Source organism: Eschrichtius robustus, chromosome X (assembly GCF_028021215.1).
Source record: "Eschrichtius robustus isolate mEscRob2 chromosome X, mEscRob2.pri, whole genome shotgun sequence".
Taxonomy (NCBI): domain Eukaryota; kingdom Metazoa; phylum Chordata; class Mammalia; order Artiodactyla; family Eschrichtiidae; genus Eschrichtius; species Eschrichtius robustus.
The window spans coordinates 121,786,514-121,804,074 of NC_090845.1; the positions used below are offsets into that span (position 1 = coordinate 121,786,514).

Sequence of the window (17,561 nt, forward strand, 5' to 3'; positions counted from 1 at the left end):
CCTAGAATATCTACACTTCTTTTACTTTTTAGGATGGTTTCATGTTGGGGTTGGTGGGAGTTATTACAGATAATAATAAGTTAAATAACATTCCAGAGAACATTTATCCCTTCTTATAGAAAATTATCTCTTCCAAAAATTCTTTCTATAGCATTCTTCTTGGTCCCACTTAAGTAGCACTTATAACATTCTACCTGGTGATATTGTTATTTTGGACTTGTCGTATCTCTTTTATTAGGCAGAAACCATGTGTTACACATTGTGTGTCTCATAAGAACCTGCCTGTAAGAGATGCTTAATTAATAAAATGCATTGAACTGGTATGGATGAAGCAATCTGATGTAGGCAGAGAAATGACAGCATTTCATCTTGGCCACACTAAACTATTCATGTAACCTTGGAAGAGTCACGTTAACTTTCTCTGACTTGGTTTCCTCATCTGTCAAATGAAGGCAGCGGTACTAGGCTCTCTCCTGATGGCTCAGGGGGCCACAGTATAGATGACCTGAGGGAAGTGACCTGTAAATGGAGAACTGAAGCTGAGCAAGGTTGTTGTTCCTTGTTTCTCCTCAGCTAGTAGAGAAGTCTTCCAGATTAAGGACCATCATATTTAAGCATTGAGTATCAGGCACCCCGTTAGGCATTTCTTCAGGGAAGTCTATGCTGCTGATCCCAGAGTTGTTAAGGTGACCCTTGCAGGTGCTTCTGAAGCGCCGTCCCTGTTATCACACTATCAAATTGAATTTTCATTGCTTGTTGCATTATCTTTCTACTCTCCTAGCTTCGCGGGGATGGCAGCTGAGTGTATCTCAGTTAGACTGTATGCCCAGAGTACTGCACAGTTCCTGGCACACAGGCTGTTATGTTCGTTAAATTAAACAAATTGTTTTAAATCCCTTTAAATGACCCAATTTGCAAAATAAATATTCCTGAGCTGTAAATGACTCTTCTCTATTCATTAAACTTACGGTGAGTCAAGCAAGTGTGCATCCCTTGATGCAGGATGTGTTTTATTCACCTCTGTATCCTATGTAGGAGGGGCTCCCAAACTTGAGAAGGTGTCAGAAAGAATCACATGGAGAACTTGTTACCTTACAGCTGGCTGAGTCTCACTCCCAGAGTTTTTGATTCAGAAGGTCTGGGATGGAGCCAGAGCATCTGCCTTCTTAACAAGTTCCCAGGTGATGCCGATGCTACTGGTCCATGGACCACACCTTGACAACCTCTGCTCAGCCGAGTATCTTGCATATGCACACGACAGAAGCGCCTTCTAAAAATGGGTTAACTTTGTTTTCTCCATATAAAGTGAATAGATGGGTAGATTTCTCAAATTAACAACGGGAGGAAACAATTTGCACAGCCATGAATTCTCCCTTCGGATGAGCATTACACATACCTGTATTTGCTTCTGCCCGAACTGACGCGATGGCCTCACCGACTTCCACCATAGCACTGGTGTGCTCCAAGTCAGTTTCCTCAGCGCCTATGAAAGCTCCCTGTTGCCTTCTGAAATAGTAAATATGTAAAACTTGGTAAGCTTTTTTTCAGTTTAAGAGTAATAAGAAATTTTAAATGGTATTTCTTCTACTAATACCATGTGTTAAGAACATAGTCTAAGAATCCATTCAAACAGAGCTGATTTTCCCCCTTATTTAAGTCTGTGTGATAATAGCTCATAATACACAAAAGCTTAAATCCTGGGATCCAAGCCAGCATGGAAAGAAAAGGCTCCCTTCTGGACCCAAGGCAGGTATATCGTTTAAAATTCCTGTTGCATATTATATTGTATACCCGAAATTTGCTAAGAGGTAAATGCTAAATGTTCTCACCACAGACACAAAAAAGGATAACTATGTGAGGTGATGGATATGTTAATTAGCTTGATTGTGTTGATTATTTCACAGTGTATATGTATGTCAAATCATCAAATTTTACTCTTTTTTAAAAATATCTTTATTGGAGTATAATTGGTTTACAATGATGTGTTAGTTTCTGCTGTACAACAAAGTGAATCAGCTGTACATATACATATACCCCCATATCCCCTCCCTCTTGCGTCTCCCTCCCACCCTCCCTATCCCACCCCTCTAGGTGGTCACAGAGCACCAAGCTGATCACCCTGTGCTATGCGGCTGCTTCCCACTAGCTATCTATTTTACATTTGGTAGTGTATGTATGTCCATGCCACTCTCTCACTTCGTCCCAGCTTACCCTCCCCCCTCCCCGTGTCCTCAAGTCCATTCTCTACGTCTGCATCTTTATTCCTGTCCTGCCCCTAGGTTCTTCAGAACTTTTTTTTTTTTTTAGATTCCATATATATGTGTTAGCATATGGTATCAAATTGTACTCTTTAAACGTATATAGTTTTAATTGTCAACTATAACTCAATAAGTTGGAAAAAATATAAACAACAAAAAAAACCCGATTGTTCTATGAACTTTTAACTTCAGTGAATTAGGCAAAGTGTATATGAATGACAATGAAACCTCAATCTGATTAATACTGTTGAGTTGTATCAGCTACTATAGAGTCAATTGCTCCATGAAATCTAAAGCCTTTACTTCCAGAATACATGATAAACCATTGAGTACTGTGAACCGTGGAAAACAAAGACTTCCACCGTGATTTTAAAATGGTTCTCCTGGGGCTTCCCTGGTGGCGCAGTGGTTAAGAATCTGCCTGCCAATGCAGGGGACACAGGTTCGAGCCCTGGTACGGGAAGATCTCACATGCCGTGGAGCAACTAAGCCTGTGTGCCATAACTACTGAGCCTGCGCTCTAGAGCCCGCGAGCCACAACTACTGAGCCCGTGTGCCACAACTACTGAAGCCTGTGCGCCTAGAGCCTGTGCTCCGCAACAAGAGAAGCCACCACAATGAGAAGCCCGTGCACCGCAACGAAGAGTAGCCCCCGCTCGCCACAACTACAGAAAGCCTGTCCGCAGCAACAAAGACCCAACGCAGCCAAAAATAAATAAATAAAAAATAAACTAAAATGGTACTCCTAAAGCCTCAGATGAATCAACATACTTTGCACCTGATCTTAGCTACCTGTGAAAGATGATGTGCAACAGAGAAAAAGAGTATTTTTATTTTTTATTGGAGTATAGTTGATTTACAATGTTGTATTAGTTTCTGCTGTACAGCACAGTGAATCAGTCATACATATACATATATCCACTCTTTTTTAGACTATCTTTTCCCATATAGGTCATTAAGATAGTATTGAGTAGAGCTCCCTGTGCAGTAGGTCCTTATTAGTTATCTATTTTATCTATAGTTGTATGTATACGTCAGTCCCAATTCCCCAATTTATCCCTCCCTCACCCCCCGGTTACAGTAAGTTTATTTTCTACATCTGTGACTCTATTTCTGTTTTGTAAATAAGTTCATTTGTACCACTGAAAAAGAGTACTTTTAATAAGTCCTTCAATGATCCCTACATCATGCAGATGCTGCGTGGTGACTTTCTGTGCCAAGGCTTTGGAATCAGCGTGGGGATTCTTTCTGCATATATGTAAACGTTGTATGGAAACTCCACCTTTTAGGATTCCTAGAGGCGGAATACAAAGGCCACATCTCTAAACCAGCAGCAAAGCTATCATTGAGGACGGCTGCCTTCCTCAAAGACGTCGTGGTTGTGTCCAGGCACAGCCCCCCACCCCGGGATCCATACCTCCTCTCTAACTACACAGAGAGGCCAAGTCACCAGCAAGTGGTCTCCATCAAGGGACCACAAAGCTGCAGGCCAGTATTAGCTGCCAGTACTTCATCATTCTTATACCTCTCCTTCTCCAATCAGATTGAAGGTGCCCAGAAATATTTTGAAGAGAAAGCCATGAGTGTAGCCGCTTTTGCTAGCAGCCTACATGCAACTCCCCCCAGGGTATACTGAGAACAAAGCACTTATAATCGTGTTTAAAAATTAGCCCAGACTATTTTTTTTTTTTTTGAGGCAAGGAATACGACTTTATTCGGAAAGCCGGCAGACCGAGAAGATGGCAGACTAATGTCTCAAAATAACCATCTTATCGGGGTCCGGATGCCAATTTCTTTTATAGAATCAGAGAGGGAAATAAAGTAAAAAGGCATAATAGAGAGTGAGAGGCGGGGAGGAAGTAAACTAAAAAGGGCCATCAGTCTCGCAAAACATCTCCTGGGGGAGAGGATGTGTTAATTTCTTGTTTCTTGCAGCCATCCACAGGCGGACAGGGTCAAGATGTTTCCCTGAACAAAGGCACTTCCTTATATTCTTTTTAACATCAGGGGAACAGTGAGATAACTATTAAGGACTATCAGGCTCCAAGTCGAAGGACAGAACTGAGAAAATGTGTTTATAGAATTTGACGAGTTATTGCTAAAAGGGCAGGTAATTTTTGTCTGATAGTTTAATTACATTGTTTCATGTTATATACGGAAAACAGAAGATTGGAGAGTGGTATTTCTTAAAGTATAATCACTTACTCATTCCGCTGAGAAGAAAGATTCTGTTCCGTTAACTGATTATGTTGTTCTTGTTTTTTAACTGTGAAATAAAACAAAGATTATATAAGCATTGTTCGGAAGCCACACTTCTTACTTCCTTGAGGACCAATGACCTTCACATATGCACACACAACCCACCCCCCCAATCCCATGTGAGTTCACCTTCACAGACTTGAAACAGCCAGAGGGAAGGCCAGTCTGAATTTGGAATATAGGAAAGGATCGAACCATGTAATATTTTTTTCAAGAAATTCAAGTTTATAACTAGCACCACCCCCAGGCCAACATTACCAAGCACTGATTACTGAGGTCCTAAGCAGAGTTGCCTCATGGGAAGCATTTAGAATTAACACATTCAGATTGCTCTATCACTGCACCACTGCTTCTCAGGCACTAGAGCTCATCTTCCATTGTAAAATTCATTCTCCGACATAGTTTAAACAGCCTCCTGCATCTTGATCTCCTACTAATGAGTTGAACAAACCCTTTCATTATAAATAGTAGAAAGTAAATATCAGCCCCATTCCCTGTAAAAATTATCACAAAATCTGAGTCACCGAGCTGTTCTTGTACTTCTTGTTCTGGACAATGCATGCTTGAACTTACCTGTCATAAGTTCCTGTTGCTTCAACAAAATACTTCTGATTTCTTTTAACCACGTCATCTTCACATCTACATTTGAAGCCTAAAGATTTAAAAAGCAGGAGAGGAGAGGACATGTTTCCTTTTTAAAACGATGCTTTATAATAAAACAAATGTCACTAAGTATATCAAACACGATTTACAACCTGAACCACCATATTCCAACTCTAACATTTTGATTCTTAAAACTTCTAAGAAGCAAATAAGTAGCCATCGGATTAGATGAAATAACAGCCAAAACCATTTTGAAATTGGCCTTCAATAATAATGCTCAGAGAAATGTGAAATATAAATCTCACTTATTTTTTCTGTGTAGGAGGGTTCTTTTAAATATATAAATGTTTTTATGTTTAATTTTGGTAAAACAAAATAAGTCCTACTGTTTCTGAAAAGACAATCTATTGTAGGGACTTCCCTGGCGGTCCAGTGGTTAGGACTCGGCGCTTTCACAGCCGAGGGCTGGGGTTCGATCCCTGGTCGGGGAACTAAGATCCTGAAAGCCATGTGGTGCGGCCAGAAAAAAAAAAAAAGACTCTGTGAAATGACAATATTCTCTTGAAATGTTCTAATTCCTCTCTTCTTCCATGAAACAGGTTGAAGCTTACAGCGCGTCTGGCCAGGACTTTAACCACGTTCTTTAGAAAAAACAATCCGACCTGAATCATCACATCACCCTGTCTCGTAATCAGGTCCCCTCTGAATGCTGAGCACAAGAGGAACTCAGAACTGTTATAAATCTGTAACTCAAGAAACTTGATGGGGACAGAGAAGCACCGCCAAGCTCTTGGCTATCAGCTCTTGTTGATAAGTCTCCTGGTGTCGTGGTGAAAACTTAAAGCCATAGAAAGCATCACAGACATATCTCAAGTTAAAGAAAACTTCTGCCAAGATATGGAAGCAACCTAAGTGTCCATCGACAGATGAACGGATTTGGAAGATGTGGTACATATATACAATGGAATACTACTCAGCCATAAAAAAGTATGAAATAATGCCATTTGCAGCAACATGGATGGACCTAGAGATTATATGTGGAATCTAAAAAATAAACAAACCAGTGAATATAACAAAAAAGAAGCAGACTCACAGATACAGAGAACAAACTAGCGGTTACCAGTGGGGAGAGGGAAGGGGGAAGGGGCAATATGGCAGTAGGGGATTAATAGGTGCAAACTATTAGGTATAAGATGAGCTACAAGGATATATTGTACAGCACAGGGAATATAGCCAATATTTTATAATAACTATAAATGGAGTATAACCTTTAAAAATTGTGAATCACTATATTGTACACCTGTAAAATATAATATTATACAGCAACTATACTTCAATAAAAGAAAAGAAAAAAAAAAACTTGGTAACTGAGAAAAAGTTTAATTGCATCACAAAGAATAATAATCAAATAATATTTAGGTAACCTACAGGAAAGGACTGAGAACTTTTGTAATGTAACCAAAATTATTTTTGTTTGCAAATTCAGACTTTTGTATCTTAAGGCAGGTTATGGTTTCTAGAATAATTCTTAAATGACCAACCTGGACAATATAAACTTCTTCCTTCCCAGCATACCAGATTTCAAACTTGCGGTTATCTCCTTTTACATACTCAGTGATTCCAACTTCATCCATCTACAATATATGAGTCACCATTTTCATGAGCATTTTATTCTGAAATTACATTAAATCTACCCCCATCATATTCTAATGAAACAGAATTTCTCACTTCTGCAAAATATATGTTTTATAATCAAAGAATATGAAATGATAAATACAATCAGAGACCTGAGTGTTTATATGCTTTCATTAAACTATGCACTTATATAGTACAGACTACATGCTCCATTCCAGTGAGTGAAACAAATGTTTCAAATCTGAGCATCCAAGTAGCCCACGTAAGATTGAATTCCATTATAAATTAACTGTACACTATAAAAACAAATTATTGTGTCAAACACAGAAGTAAAACTAATTAAACATCGTGGAAAAGGTCATCCAAAATTAATTTAAATGGTTCTTTTTAATAACTTTATGCCAGATAAGTTAATCTCACAAATTACTACTTATGTCTATAGAAGCCCTACAAGTTATAGACATCCAATTTATGGGTCAGGGGAGAACCAACCAGGTACACAGAAATCCCCTCTATTTCCACCAATCTCTTGGCCTCTCTAGAAAACAACCTGTCATGGGACAGTGATGTCTTCTTGTAGCCAGTGAAAAGTAGGTATTCAATATCCCTTCCTTACCATAGTTTTTCTTCTCTTTCATATGATTGTGCAAAGCACAAACTCTTCCATTTTCTTTCATCCTGTGCTGCTAATAGCTTGGTTAATTTCATTTTGAGCAATTTCACTCCCTTGTACACACATCCTCTTTTAGTTTCCTTCTGCCTTCTCTTTCCTTTCAATCCTTTCCTAATTAACTAAAGGAATATCTCACTCTCTGTTCCATTTACATGCCTCCCAAATGACCCTAATTAGAGCTGATAAGCATTCAAAGTAGTGCTAGTGAGATCCCCATATCAAGGAAAAGAAAAAGGATTATACTTAGAAATGAAAGAGCCTGTGACATCTACCCGGAATGTACTCAGAAGTTACTTTCAGAATGTCCAAAAATATCTTTACATTCATTCCTACTCAACCACTCTAACTAACCTACTTTTGCTCAAACATCAGGTTTTAAGATAAACAATAATCTCATATTCAATCTCTATTTAAATTGATTTTGTTTCAATACATGGTTTTTTCTTAACAGCATGATAAGATGGAAAGCCCATGAGCTAGCTATGTGTCCTGGTACAAGTTGCTTAACCTTTCTGAATTTCAGTTTCCTCAACTATAAAGTGGGAAGAGTACCTGTTTCATAGAGTTGATATAAGGATTAAATAGCATGCACTAAAGGCTTAGATAACATGATGAGTTTTTAAAAGTATGAGTTTGCTTTCTCAACTTTCCCTTATTTGAATAGCAATGGTTTTGCTATTTTTCATTGTATACATAGAGCACAGCATTATAGATTAAATGAGCTTTTTTGAGTTACTCCGGAAACCTAACCATGATAGCTATCAAACAACACTGTTCTTAGTTCTAAACAATTCACTACAAATGATCCACCGTAATACAATCCATTTGTAATTCATGGGTTGTAGATATTTTCTCAAATAACACAATATAAAGGTTTTATCAAAAGGTTTTTATTCTTATTAAATATTTACTATACCATGAAAACTTACCTTTAGAACCTAGAGGCAGAGTTAAAGCTCTAACTATATGAATATAGTTATATGATATATAATAAATAATATATATAAAAGAACGAGGCTGATTCTACAGTTATACCGTAACTGTGGTCTCTGCCTCATCCTTCACATTTTCACTGATGATTTCTGGTAGCTATGAATATATTTTCTTTATTTTAAAGCATTTTATCTGAAGACATCTTGTTGTACCAAGTGCTCAGGGCCCCAACTTTTAACCTAATTTTCTGTCTTCAGGGTAGTGTGAAGATGTCAACTACCTTGTTAAAAGTCACCCAATGGGTCAGAACTCTGGGATTATAACCAATAACTACCTATCTTAAGACTTTTATTAGGGAGATCAGCTCGGTGCTTTGCGATGACCTAGAGAGGTGGGATAGGGAGGGTGGGAGGGAGGCTCAAGAGGGAGGGGATATGGGGACATATGTATGCATATGGCTGATTCACTTTGTTGTACAACAGAAACTAACACAGTATTGTGAAGCAATTATACTCCAATAAAGATCTATTAAAAAAAAAAAAACTAGTTGAATATTGGGAGGGAAAGCACTTGATATATTAAATGAAAAGTCCATGTTGTAAAACTGAAAAGAAAAAAGGCTTCTATTTCTGTCTCTGGGATATATAATAATTACTTCTTGGGTCTGTACTATGAAAAAATTGATCTTGGACTTCCCTGGCGGTCCAGTGGGTAAGACTCTGCGCTTCCAATGCAGGGGGCACGGGTTTGATCCCTGGTCAGGGAACTAGGATTCCACATGCCACGTGGTACAGCCAAAAAAAAAAAAAAATGATCTTGATTCACAATAACAACAACAACAAAAAAATGTAGCTAGGCTGAACTGCCGTGAAGCAGTTAGAAACAAGATATTGGGTATAAAACAGTAACATAACTGTATCTTGAAAATAGTTTCTGGGATCAAAAAAAGAAAGAAAATGAGAATTATAACAGAATAATATTTATATAAATTAAAACTAAATGGGGGGCTTCCCTGGTGGCACAGTGGTTAAGAATCCGCCTGCCAATGCAGGGGACACGGGTTTGAGCCCTGGTCCGGGAAGATCCCACATGCCGCGGAGCAACTAAACCCGTGCACCACAACTACTGAGCCTGCGCTCTAGAGCCCGCGAGCCACAACTACTGAGCCCGCATGCCACAACTACTGAAGCCCACACGCCTAAAGCCCATGCTCTGCAACGAGAGGCCACCGCAATCAGAAGCCCGCACACCGCAACGAAGAGTAGCCCCGGCTCGCCGCAACTAGAGGAAGCCCAGGCACAGCAATGAAGACCCAACGCAGCCAAAAATTAATTAATTAATTAATTTTTTAAAAGGAGCAACTGGGCATTTGTTATGAAAACAGTGAGGGTTTTGAATAGCCACTGCTGTGGGTTCAGAAGTGAAGCAGGGAAAGTAGACAGTAGGAAGAAGTCAGAAACCTAACCCTGGGCAGGAACCCCATTAGGAACAGCATGGGGTCGTTGGCCTCTGGGAAGAATCAAAAGCAGGGCCTGCTTCTCGGGTGGCCTCCTGACACAAAGCCCTCGGGCCTGGCTCAGGACACATGGCACGTCCTCTCCATTACCACTGCTGGACATCGCATCAATTCTCAACATGCTAACAACCAAGAAACAGTGGCTGGGGAGTCAAGGGTCATAATTTTCTCCATTTTCCAAATTTTCTTCAACAAATGCCATACCGCTTTTACAATGTAGAACTTGAAAGATAAAATTAATTAGGTGTGAAAAAAATCAAATTTGCCAATTACAGACTCATGTGGATTGGAGGTTCCTCTTGTCAAATGTCAAAACCAGCTGGGAGTGTCACTGGATTGCCAGTGACTTCCTCAAACAATACTGCTCTCATTTTAATACCAAACTAACATTAGGACACAATGGCAGCTTGGGTTATGGGAGAGAAGAAAGTAATTTCTAAGGATCGGACAGGACAGGTGTGGGCCGGATCCAGCTGTAGGCGGCTCTGGACACCCAGGAAGGGAGGGGATGGAGGAGGGATACGATGGGAATGTGCTAACCATAAAAGTGATCCATTTTTAAATCACACGGAAAAAAAGGAAGAAACTCTTTCCTCCTTGACTCTCCCGTATGAGAAAAGCTCCTTGCTACCAAGACCAAGAACTCCACCTGGTGCCATTGGGGGAGCCTGGGTCACTGCCCACAATTTCAAACTGTGCCGTGCAGGAGTCTAGGGCGCCCCCTTGGGGACTGCCTGGGACTGAAGTGAGAGAGGAAAGGAAGGAGGCCACGGTCTGCCCTCCGTGGCTCTCATTTCAGGCGGAAAAGTTCTGCTTCACCTGACTTCTCTCTAAGATTTCTACTTAAGGTTTCATGGGTGGGAGCGTGCGAAATGGGTGGTGAAGGGGGGGGGTCAAAGGGTACAAACTTCCAGTTATAAAATAAATAAGTCCTAGGGATGTAATGCACAGCATGGTGACTATGGGTACCACGGTTAATAATACTGTACTTCATATTTGAAACTTGCTAACAGATTAGATCTTAAAAGTTCTCATCACAAGAAAAAAAGGTTCGTAACTATGTGTGGTGATGGATGTTACTTGTGGTGATCATTTCACAGCATACACAAATATTGAATCATTACACTGTACACCTGAAACTAATGTAATGTTATATGTCAGTTATACCTCAATTTAAAAAGAAAGATTTTCTTTTAAAAAAAGATGTGCAACTAGAGTATAAGAGTATATATACTTTTTCAGCCCAGTCATCTGAGCTGAAAAGTATACAAACTGGAATACAGTATATGTATATATGAAAGACTATTACATTACACAATTCAAACAGTCTTACTTTCAGACAGTGCTTAAAACTGTATGACGGGTATCGATCAGAGCCTTCTCTGCTTTCAACACGCCTTTTACAAAAAACAATGGCTTTTTCATACAAGAAAAGGTGCCGCTGCATTGGCTTGAATCTAGCAAAATCCTTCATCTTTGTAGCACCCTTCTTGTGTCCAATCCAAACGCTGAATGCACCCTGCGTTATCATCTTGCCCAGCTCATTTAAGTTTCCCTGGAATGGAAAACCCAAACTCATTAGTACAAGGCAGAGCAACATTCAGACCTCTGACATCAATATTACAGTGTTTAGATTGAGTTACTAAAACCCTGAAGCTTAATTTATACTTTTTAAAGTTTCATTCATCATAACTTTTCACAGGAAAACATGCCATGTGTCACCCAGTTACAAAATGACTGTGGGACCAGGAGATAGAAGAAGCCTCCTTTTCCCTGGCTTCATGTTTCCATTACTTCCTCAATCCTAATTGGTAAATGACCTCTCCCAGTCCAAGTTTTCCCACAGGGGGCAGTTAACTCTAAAGATTTGATCTCTTTCTTCCATCTCTATCCTGGACTGAGGCAAAGAGCAATTCTGGGACCATATGCCTCCTTAGAATAGACCCAAACATTCCAGCAAGCGGGATCTCCCAAGGTCTGCACTTGGGGGTAGGCCTTGTTAGGGACACGGGGAATGTCATAAATTCATTTGGCTGCTGATCTGAAGCCAATTTTCCACTTAGCATCATAAGTAATAATGCTGACATTCGGATCCTTCATCTGTCTGCCTCTTACATCTTATTTCTCAGTTGATTCCAGGAGAGGAAGAAAGAGATGTTAACATGCTTACCCTGTAAAACTGCAACAATCATTATGATCTACTTACGATATAGCCATTTATTGCAATCTGATGCATTGAGTCATTAACTGACTTCAGTAAATCCAGTATCATGTCAAGTGCCTCCTTTAATTGTACAGATCCTTCGCAGTCTTTGCTATATTTTAATAGCTCCTGTAATTAGAAGTCAAGAATTAAACTTAATATTAGGCAGACATTAATAACTGGAGAATATGAATACATTGTTGGCTAACACGCTTTTGAGGAGGAATCCAAAGATAATGGCAGTTTTTCGAGTAATTTCTTTCATATGCTATTTGTCACATTAATACTATATTTAATAACAATGTCAAAACTGGGGAAGAAATGGAATAGTGACTGAACAGTAGAAAGCAAAGGGCATGGGCTTCCCTGGTGGCACAGTGGTTGAGAATCTGCCTACCAATGCAGGGAACACGGGTTCGAGCCCTGGTCTGGGAAGATCCCACATGCCGCAGAGCAGCTGGGCCCGTGAGCCACAATTACTAAGCCTGCGCGTCTGGAGCCTGTGCTCCGCAACAAGAGAGGCCGCGATAGTGAGAGGCCCGCGCACCGTGATGAAGAGTGGCCCCCGCTTGCCACAACTAGAGAAAGCCCTCGCACGGAGACGAAGACCCAACACAGCCATAAATAAATAAATAAATAAAATGTCAGAGCATATAACTTTCACATACTTTATAAAAAAAAAAAAAAAAAAAAGAAAGCAAAGGGCATTCAATGCTTCTGGAGCTGGAGGACAATAGGTATTAGGACACACTACAGATCCGTTTTTAAAGCAATTACACATTTTTTGGTCCTCCACTTACAGCAATTCATTTTATTCATTATGCATATACCATAGAACATTGTGAAAAGATATTTTAAAACAAGCTATGTTGTATTTATACTTAATGTGACATTTTTGGAATCTTTTCACATTACTCAGAGGTGTGCCATCTTCATTTTTCATTGAGAAGGCCCATAGGAAATACAGTCTCAAAACTATAGGAAATACAGTCTCAAAACTATATTTGTTTAGTTCTGCTTAACAACAGTAAAAGTTCTACAGTCAGGGTTATCCATATATCAGTGTAACTTGTATGGACGATTAAATAGCCAGAAGCATTGATTCAACTGCTAAATGCAGCTGTCTCAGTCAGGAAGCCGACCTATTTCTAGTGCTTACTAGTCAGTTGCTCCCGTTTTAATGGCTTTGCCACCTTTGACCCAAAGAAGTAAGTAAAGAAAGAAACAAATGTTTCATGTAATTACCTTCAACAGTAACTGATATTTAGTAATCCGTTGCACTGGTTTCAGTAAATAGGAATCTAGACCAAGTCTGTGTTTTAATTTTCTTTGACATTCCTGTCATTAAAATACAATTATCAATAAATTTAAATTGACATTTACCTATGAAAATGTCAAATGTTCATTGATTAGACCCAATGCATGCATGTTTCTTACATCTCAAGGAAAATTTACCAGAAAAATTGCTGTTATATACGGTATGGAAATTGTAAGAGGCAGTATGTCTAAAAAACTACAGTAAACTTTATTTCGAGGATCGGAGAGCTAGAAAATCCCCAAATTTCAAAGACTAAAAAGTTTTTATGCATAAATTCACAATGATGTGGAAACGCTTAAAAAGTAAGAAAGCAATGAATGACCATAGGTTAACATGACCAAAAAGTTCTTCAAAGTATCCAAGAAAATTAACAAAAGGCTCAGCTCTGCAGGCCAAGGCCCAGAAAAGAAATAGGTTGTACTGAATATAAATCAGACTGGGTATGAGAAGAGTTTTTTAAATGTCACAAGAAAAATACAGCCCTTATCAACTGGTGCTACATTTCATCTGATTATTGGCTTGCTGCCACTATAAATATAAAAGCCATGACTTTGAGTCCTGGGAACATTGTAGGGTCCATAATTAGGGCAAGAGGGAGCTGTTTAGGATGAAATCTGCATATAGGAAGTGCAGAACACAAAAGGAATGGGAGAGGAGATATCTATGGAAGATCCAGGACCCTCCTCTGTATGTGATAAAATCCAATACATAATCTAATTCGATTATCAACTTTTATGGTTAAAAATGGTGGACTGATACATGTATTTAGCTCTCCACTCATGAAACCCAATTAAAGTGATGGAAAAGTTATTTTCACAACGAAAAACCCAGAGTTACAAAGATGAAAGAGGGAAAAACATTGACAAAATTTGGAAACTGGCAGAGGGAAAAGCCAAGGAACAACTCAATTTATGTTAAAGAACACACTTCCCCCTCCTCCACAAAGACTCCAGAATCAAGTACCTCTGGAAGTTGGAGATGAAGGTGGGGTTTGAAAAAAGATGGCTGTTTAAGAAGTAATTTTAAAAGTTTGTTTAAGAAGTAATTAGATACTAACCAGTGTTGGTAGAGGTGTGGAGCAATCAGGCCCCTCATACACCGTTGGTAGGAATGTAAAAAGGTGCAGCAACTTTGGAAAACAACCCAACAGTTCTTCAAAAAGTTAACAGGGGCTTCCCTGGTGGCGCAGTGGTTGAGAATCTGCCTGCTAATGCAGGGGACACGGGTTCGAGCCCTGGGCTGGGAAGATCCCACATGCCGCGGAGCAACTGGGCCCGTGAGCCACAATTACTGAGCCTGCGCGTCTGGAGCCTGTGCTCCGCAACAAGAGAGGCCGCGACAGTGAAGAGGCCCACGCACCGCGATGAAGAGTGGCCCCCGCTTGCCGCAACTAGAGAAAGCCCTCGCACAGAAACGAAGACCCAACACAGCCAAAAATAAATATAAAAATAAATAAATAAATAAAAGAGAGATATATATATATATATACACATATATATATATATATATATATATATATAAAAAGTTAACAGAATTACCATATGACCTAGCAATTTCACACCCAGGTCTATGGCAAAGAGAAATGAAAATAATGTCCACACAAAAACTTGTACACAAAAGGTGGAGACAACCCAAATGTCCATCAACTGATGAATGGGTAAATAAAATGTGGAATATCCATCCATACAATGGAATATTATTAGGCCATAAAATGGAATGAAGTTCTGACACTTGCTACAACAGGGATGAACTGTGAAAACATGATGCTGAGTGAAAGGAGCCAGACACAGAAGGTCACATATTTTAAGATTCCATTTATATGAAATGTTCAGAACAGGCAAATCTATAGGGACAGAAAGTAGCTTCGTATTTGCAGAGAGCTGTGGGGCTTGGGGGAAAATGGGAGGTGACTGTTAAAAGGTATTCTTTTTTTGGAGTGATGAAAATGTTCTTAGGTTGACAGTGGTGATGGTCGCACAATGTTGTGAATATAGTGAAACTACTGAATTGTACATTTTAAAAGGGTGAATTTTGTGCTATTTTAATTATATCTCAACAAAGCTGTTACCAAAAAAAAAAAAAAAAAAAGAATTAAATGAGAATTAAATCTAAACAAAGCAGCACCGGCAGCAGCAGCAACAGTAAGCATCTGAGCCAGCACGCCACTGTGCAAAACTGGGTGGCTGCCGCCCTTGTCCCCACAGCAGAAGAAACGATGTTTATCTGAAAAGAGTGAAACAGAGGGCCTTTGGACTAGGGAATACCAGGTCCAGCTGACGGCGTCATACCATATTGAAAGCAAAGCGATTACTTGAATATTTATGTACCAACTAAGAGACTCTCAGCCTTTCCCCCCACTTGGCTACCAGAACACTGGCAGCCAGATCCTTATTCTCCAGGTAGCAGACTGGAGAATCTGACCAGCCTGAGCAAAAGGACCTAAACATACAGGTCTTGGGGATCCTCCAAGGACCCAACAGTGAGGACCATGGTCAATAAACCCACATAAGCACAGGAAACTTCCAGTGAGCTTTTTAGTGCTTATTCCTAAAGCAAGTGGACAACCAAATATCACCAGACATTTGAGGAAAGTGACAGAAACAAAAAAAAAAGAAAAGAAAGAAGAAAAGCAATATGAAGACAACAGAAACTCTGCAAGGAGGAGAAAGCTATTTTTAAAAGGAAAATCTATTATAATTCTCCTCATATAGATAAGTAAAGATATTGAATTCATGAAACATAAACAGGGTTGTACTGAAAGGAACATTCAGAGAACAGAAATGGGTAGAGGCTCTTCAAAATTAATAACATGATGGCAGAAACAAAACCCTCAACAGAAGGACTGCAAGATAAATCCCAGAAGATACAGCAACAAGACAAAGACCCAGAACATAGAAAGAAAAGATAATTAGAGGACTGGTCCAGAATCTCCAACATTGTACAACAGAAATTCCAGAAAGAGAAAATGGAGAAAATTGTGTGGAGAAAATCAAAGGAAAAAAAATCCAAGTAAATTTGAACAAGGGGTTCCAAATTCAAAGGGATCACCATAAGATTGGATAATGGCACAGCACTGTGATATTTCAGAACCCTGAGGATAAAGGAAGCTCCCATAAGCTTTCACAGAGAGGACAAAACTAGGTCACGTGCAAAGGAACAAAAATCAAAATGGCATAAGATTTCTTAACAGCAACACTGGAAACTAGAAAACAATGGAGCAAATACCTTCAAAATTCTGAGGAAAATTATTTCTTACATAGAACTCTATACCCAGTCAAGCTAGCAATCAAGTGTTAGGGTAGAATAAAGACATTCACAGACATGCAAGCTCTCAAAAACATTTACCTATCATGCACACTTTCTCAGTAAAGCTACTGGAGGATGTATTCCGCTGAACAAGTTAATAAAACAAGGAAGAGACAGATATGGCGCCTAGGAAACGGGAGAGCCTAGGCAAGAGACACGTGAGCAGACTCCCCGAAATTGATATTCACCAGCATTCCAAGATGGCAGCTGTACAACGGGCTTAGTGAGTCTAGATGAGCAGGTCAGAAGACTCCAGGGGAGATTTTTTCAAGATGAAATTCAGAGAAAATATAATGTTTAAATGTACTAGAAGAGATTGATGTAACTCTCACAACTGGGAGAGTTTGGGGTAGAATTGGGATAAGTACCTAGAAAATTAAGTGAGTAAAAAAAGACACTTGTAAGAAAAACAATAAGGAAGGAAAAGCAACCATCTTATTCCACATTATTCACCTGAGCACAGAAATTACATAGTCTTAATAATTTAACACTGTATATCAATCTAACCAGAGTTACACAATATAACTAGATTGGACGATTTGGAGGAAAAGAAGTGTGTGAGTGTGTGTGTGTGTGTGTGTGTGTGTGTGTGTGTCTGCGTGCTGGGGAGCAAGAACAATGAAAGAAAGCTACATCCTCATCTTCCATCATGGGAAGTAGCAATATGAGTATGATATTTGGAGGTAGGGAGGTAAATACCGAAAGAAGTAGCTAAAAGAGCAGAAAGTAGTTGCCTCTGGGGAGCAGCATATATGTTTGTGTGCATGTATGTATATTTTGGGGAGGGTCAAACCGCTCTTATATATATATATATATATATATATAACTTACTTAAAGCAGAAAATGAATTTATAAAT

General features: G+C 39.3%; 1 protein-coding gene across 6 annotated transcripts in view; it reads right to left on the minus strand.

Annotated features, from left to right (window-relative positions):
• The window catches only part of MCF2 (MCF.2 cell line derived transforming sequence), a 63,693-nt gene that overhangs the window by 2,261 nt on the left and 43,871 nt on the right, over positions 1 to 17,561 (minus strand). For 4 of the 6 annotated variants that reach the window (XM_068532918.1, XM_068532917.1, XM_068532920.1 and 1 more), the window contains 7 exons: positions 13,326 to 13,418; positions 12,084 to 12,209; positions 11,211 to 11,432; positions 6,662 to 6,754; positions 5,091 to 5,169; positions 4,464 to 4,524; positions 1,397 to 1,506 (listed from right to left, as the gene is read on the minus strand). In XM_068532918.1, coding sequence (XP_068389019.1) covers positions 1,397 to 1,506; positions 4,464 to 4,524; positions 5,091 to 5,169; positions 6,662 to 6,754; positions 11,211 to 11,432; positions 12,084 to 12,209; positions 13,326 to 13,418 — 784 coding nt within the window. The remainder of the gene's footprint in view (positions 1 to 1,396; positions 1,507 to 4,463; positions 4,525 to 5,090; positions 5,170 to 6,661; positions 6,755 to 11,210; positions 11,433 to 12,083; positions 12,210 to 13,325; positions 13,419 to 17,561) is intronic. The other 2 variants (XM_068532922.1, XM_068532921.1) reach the window with 1 other exon arrangement.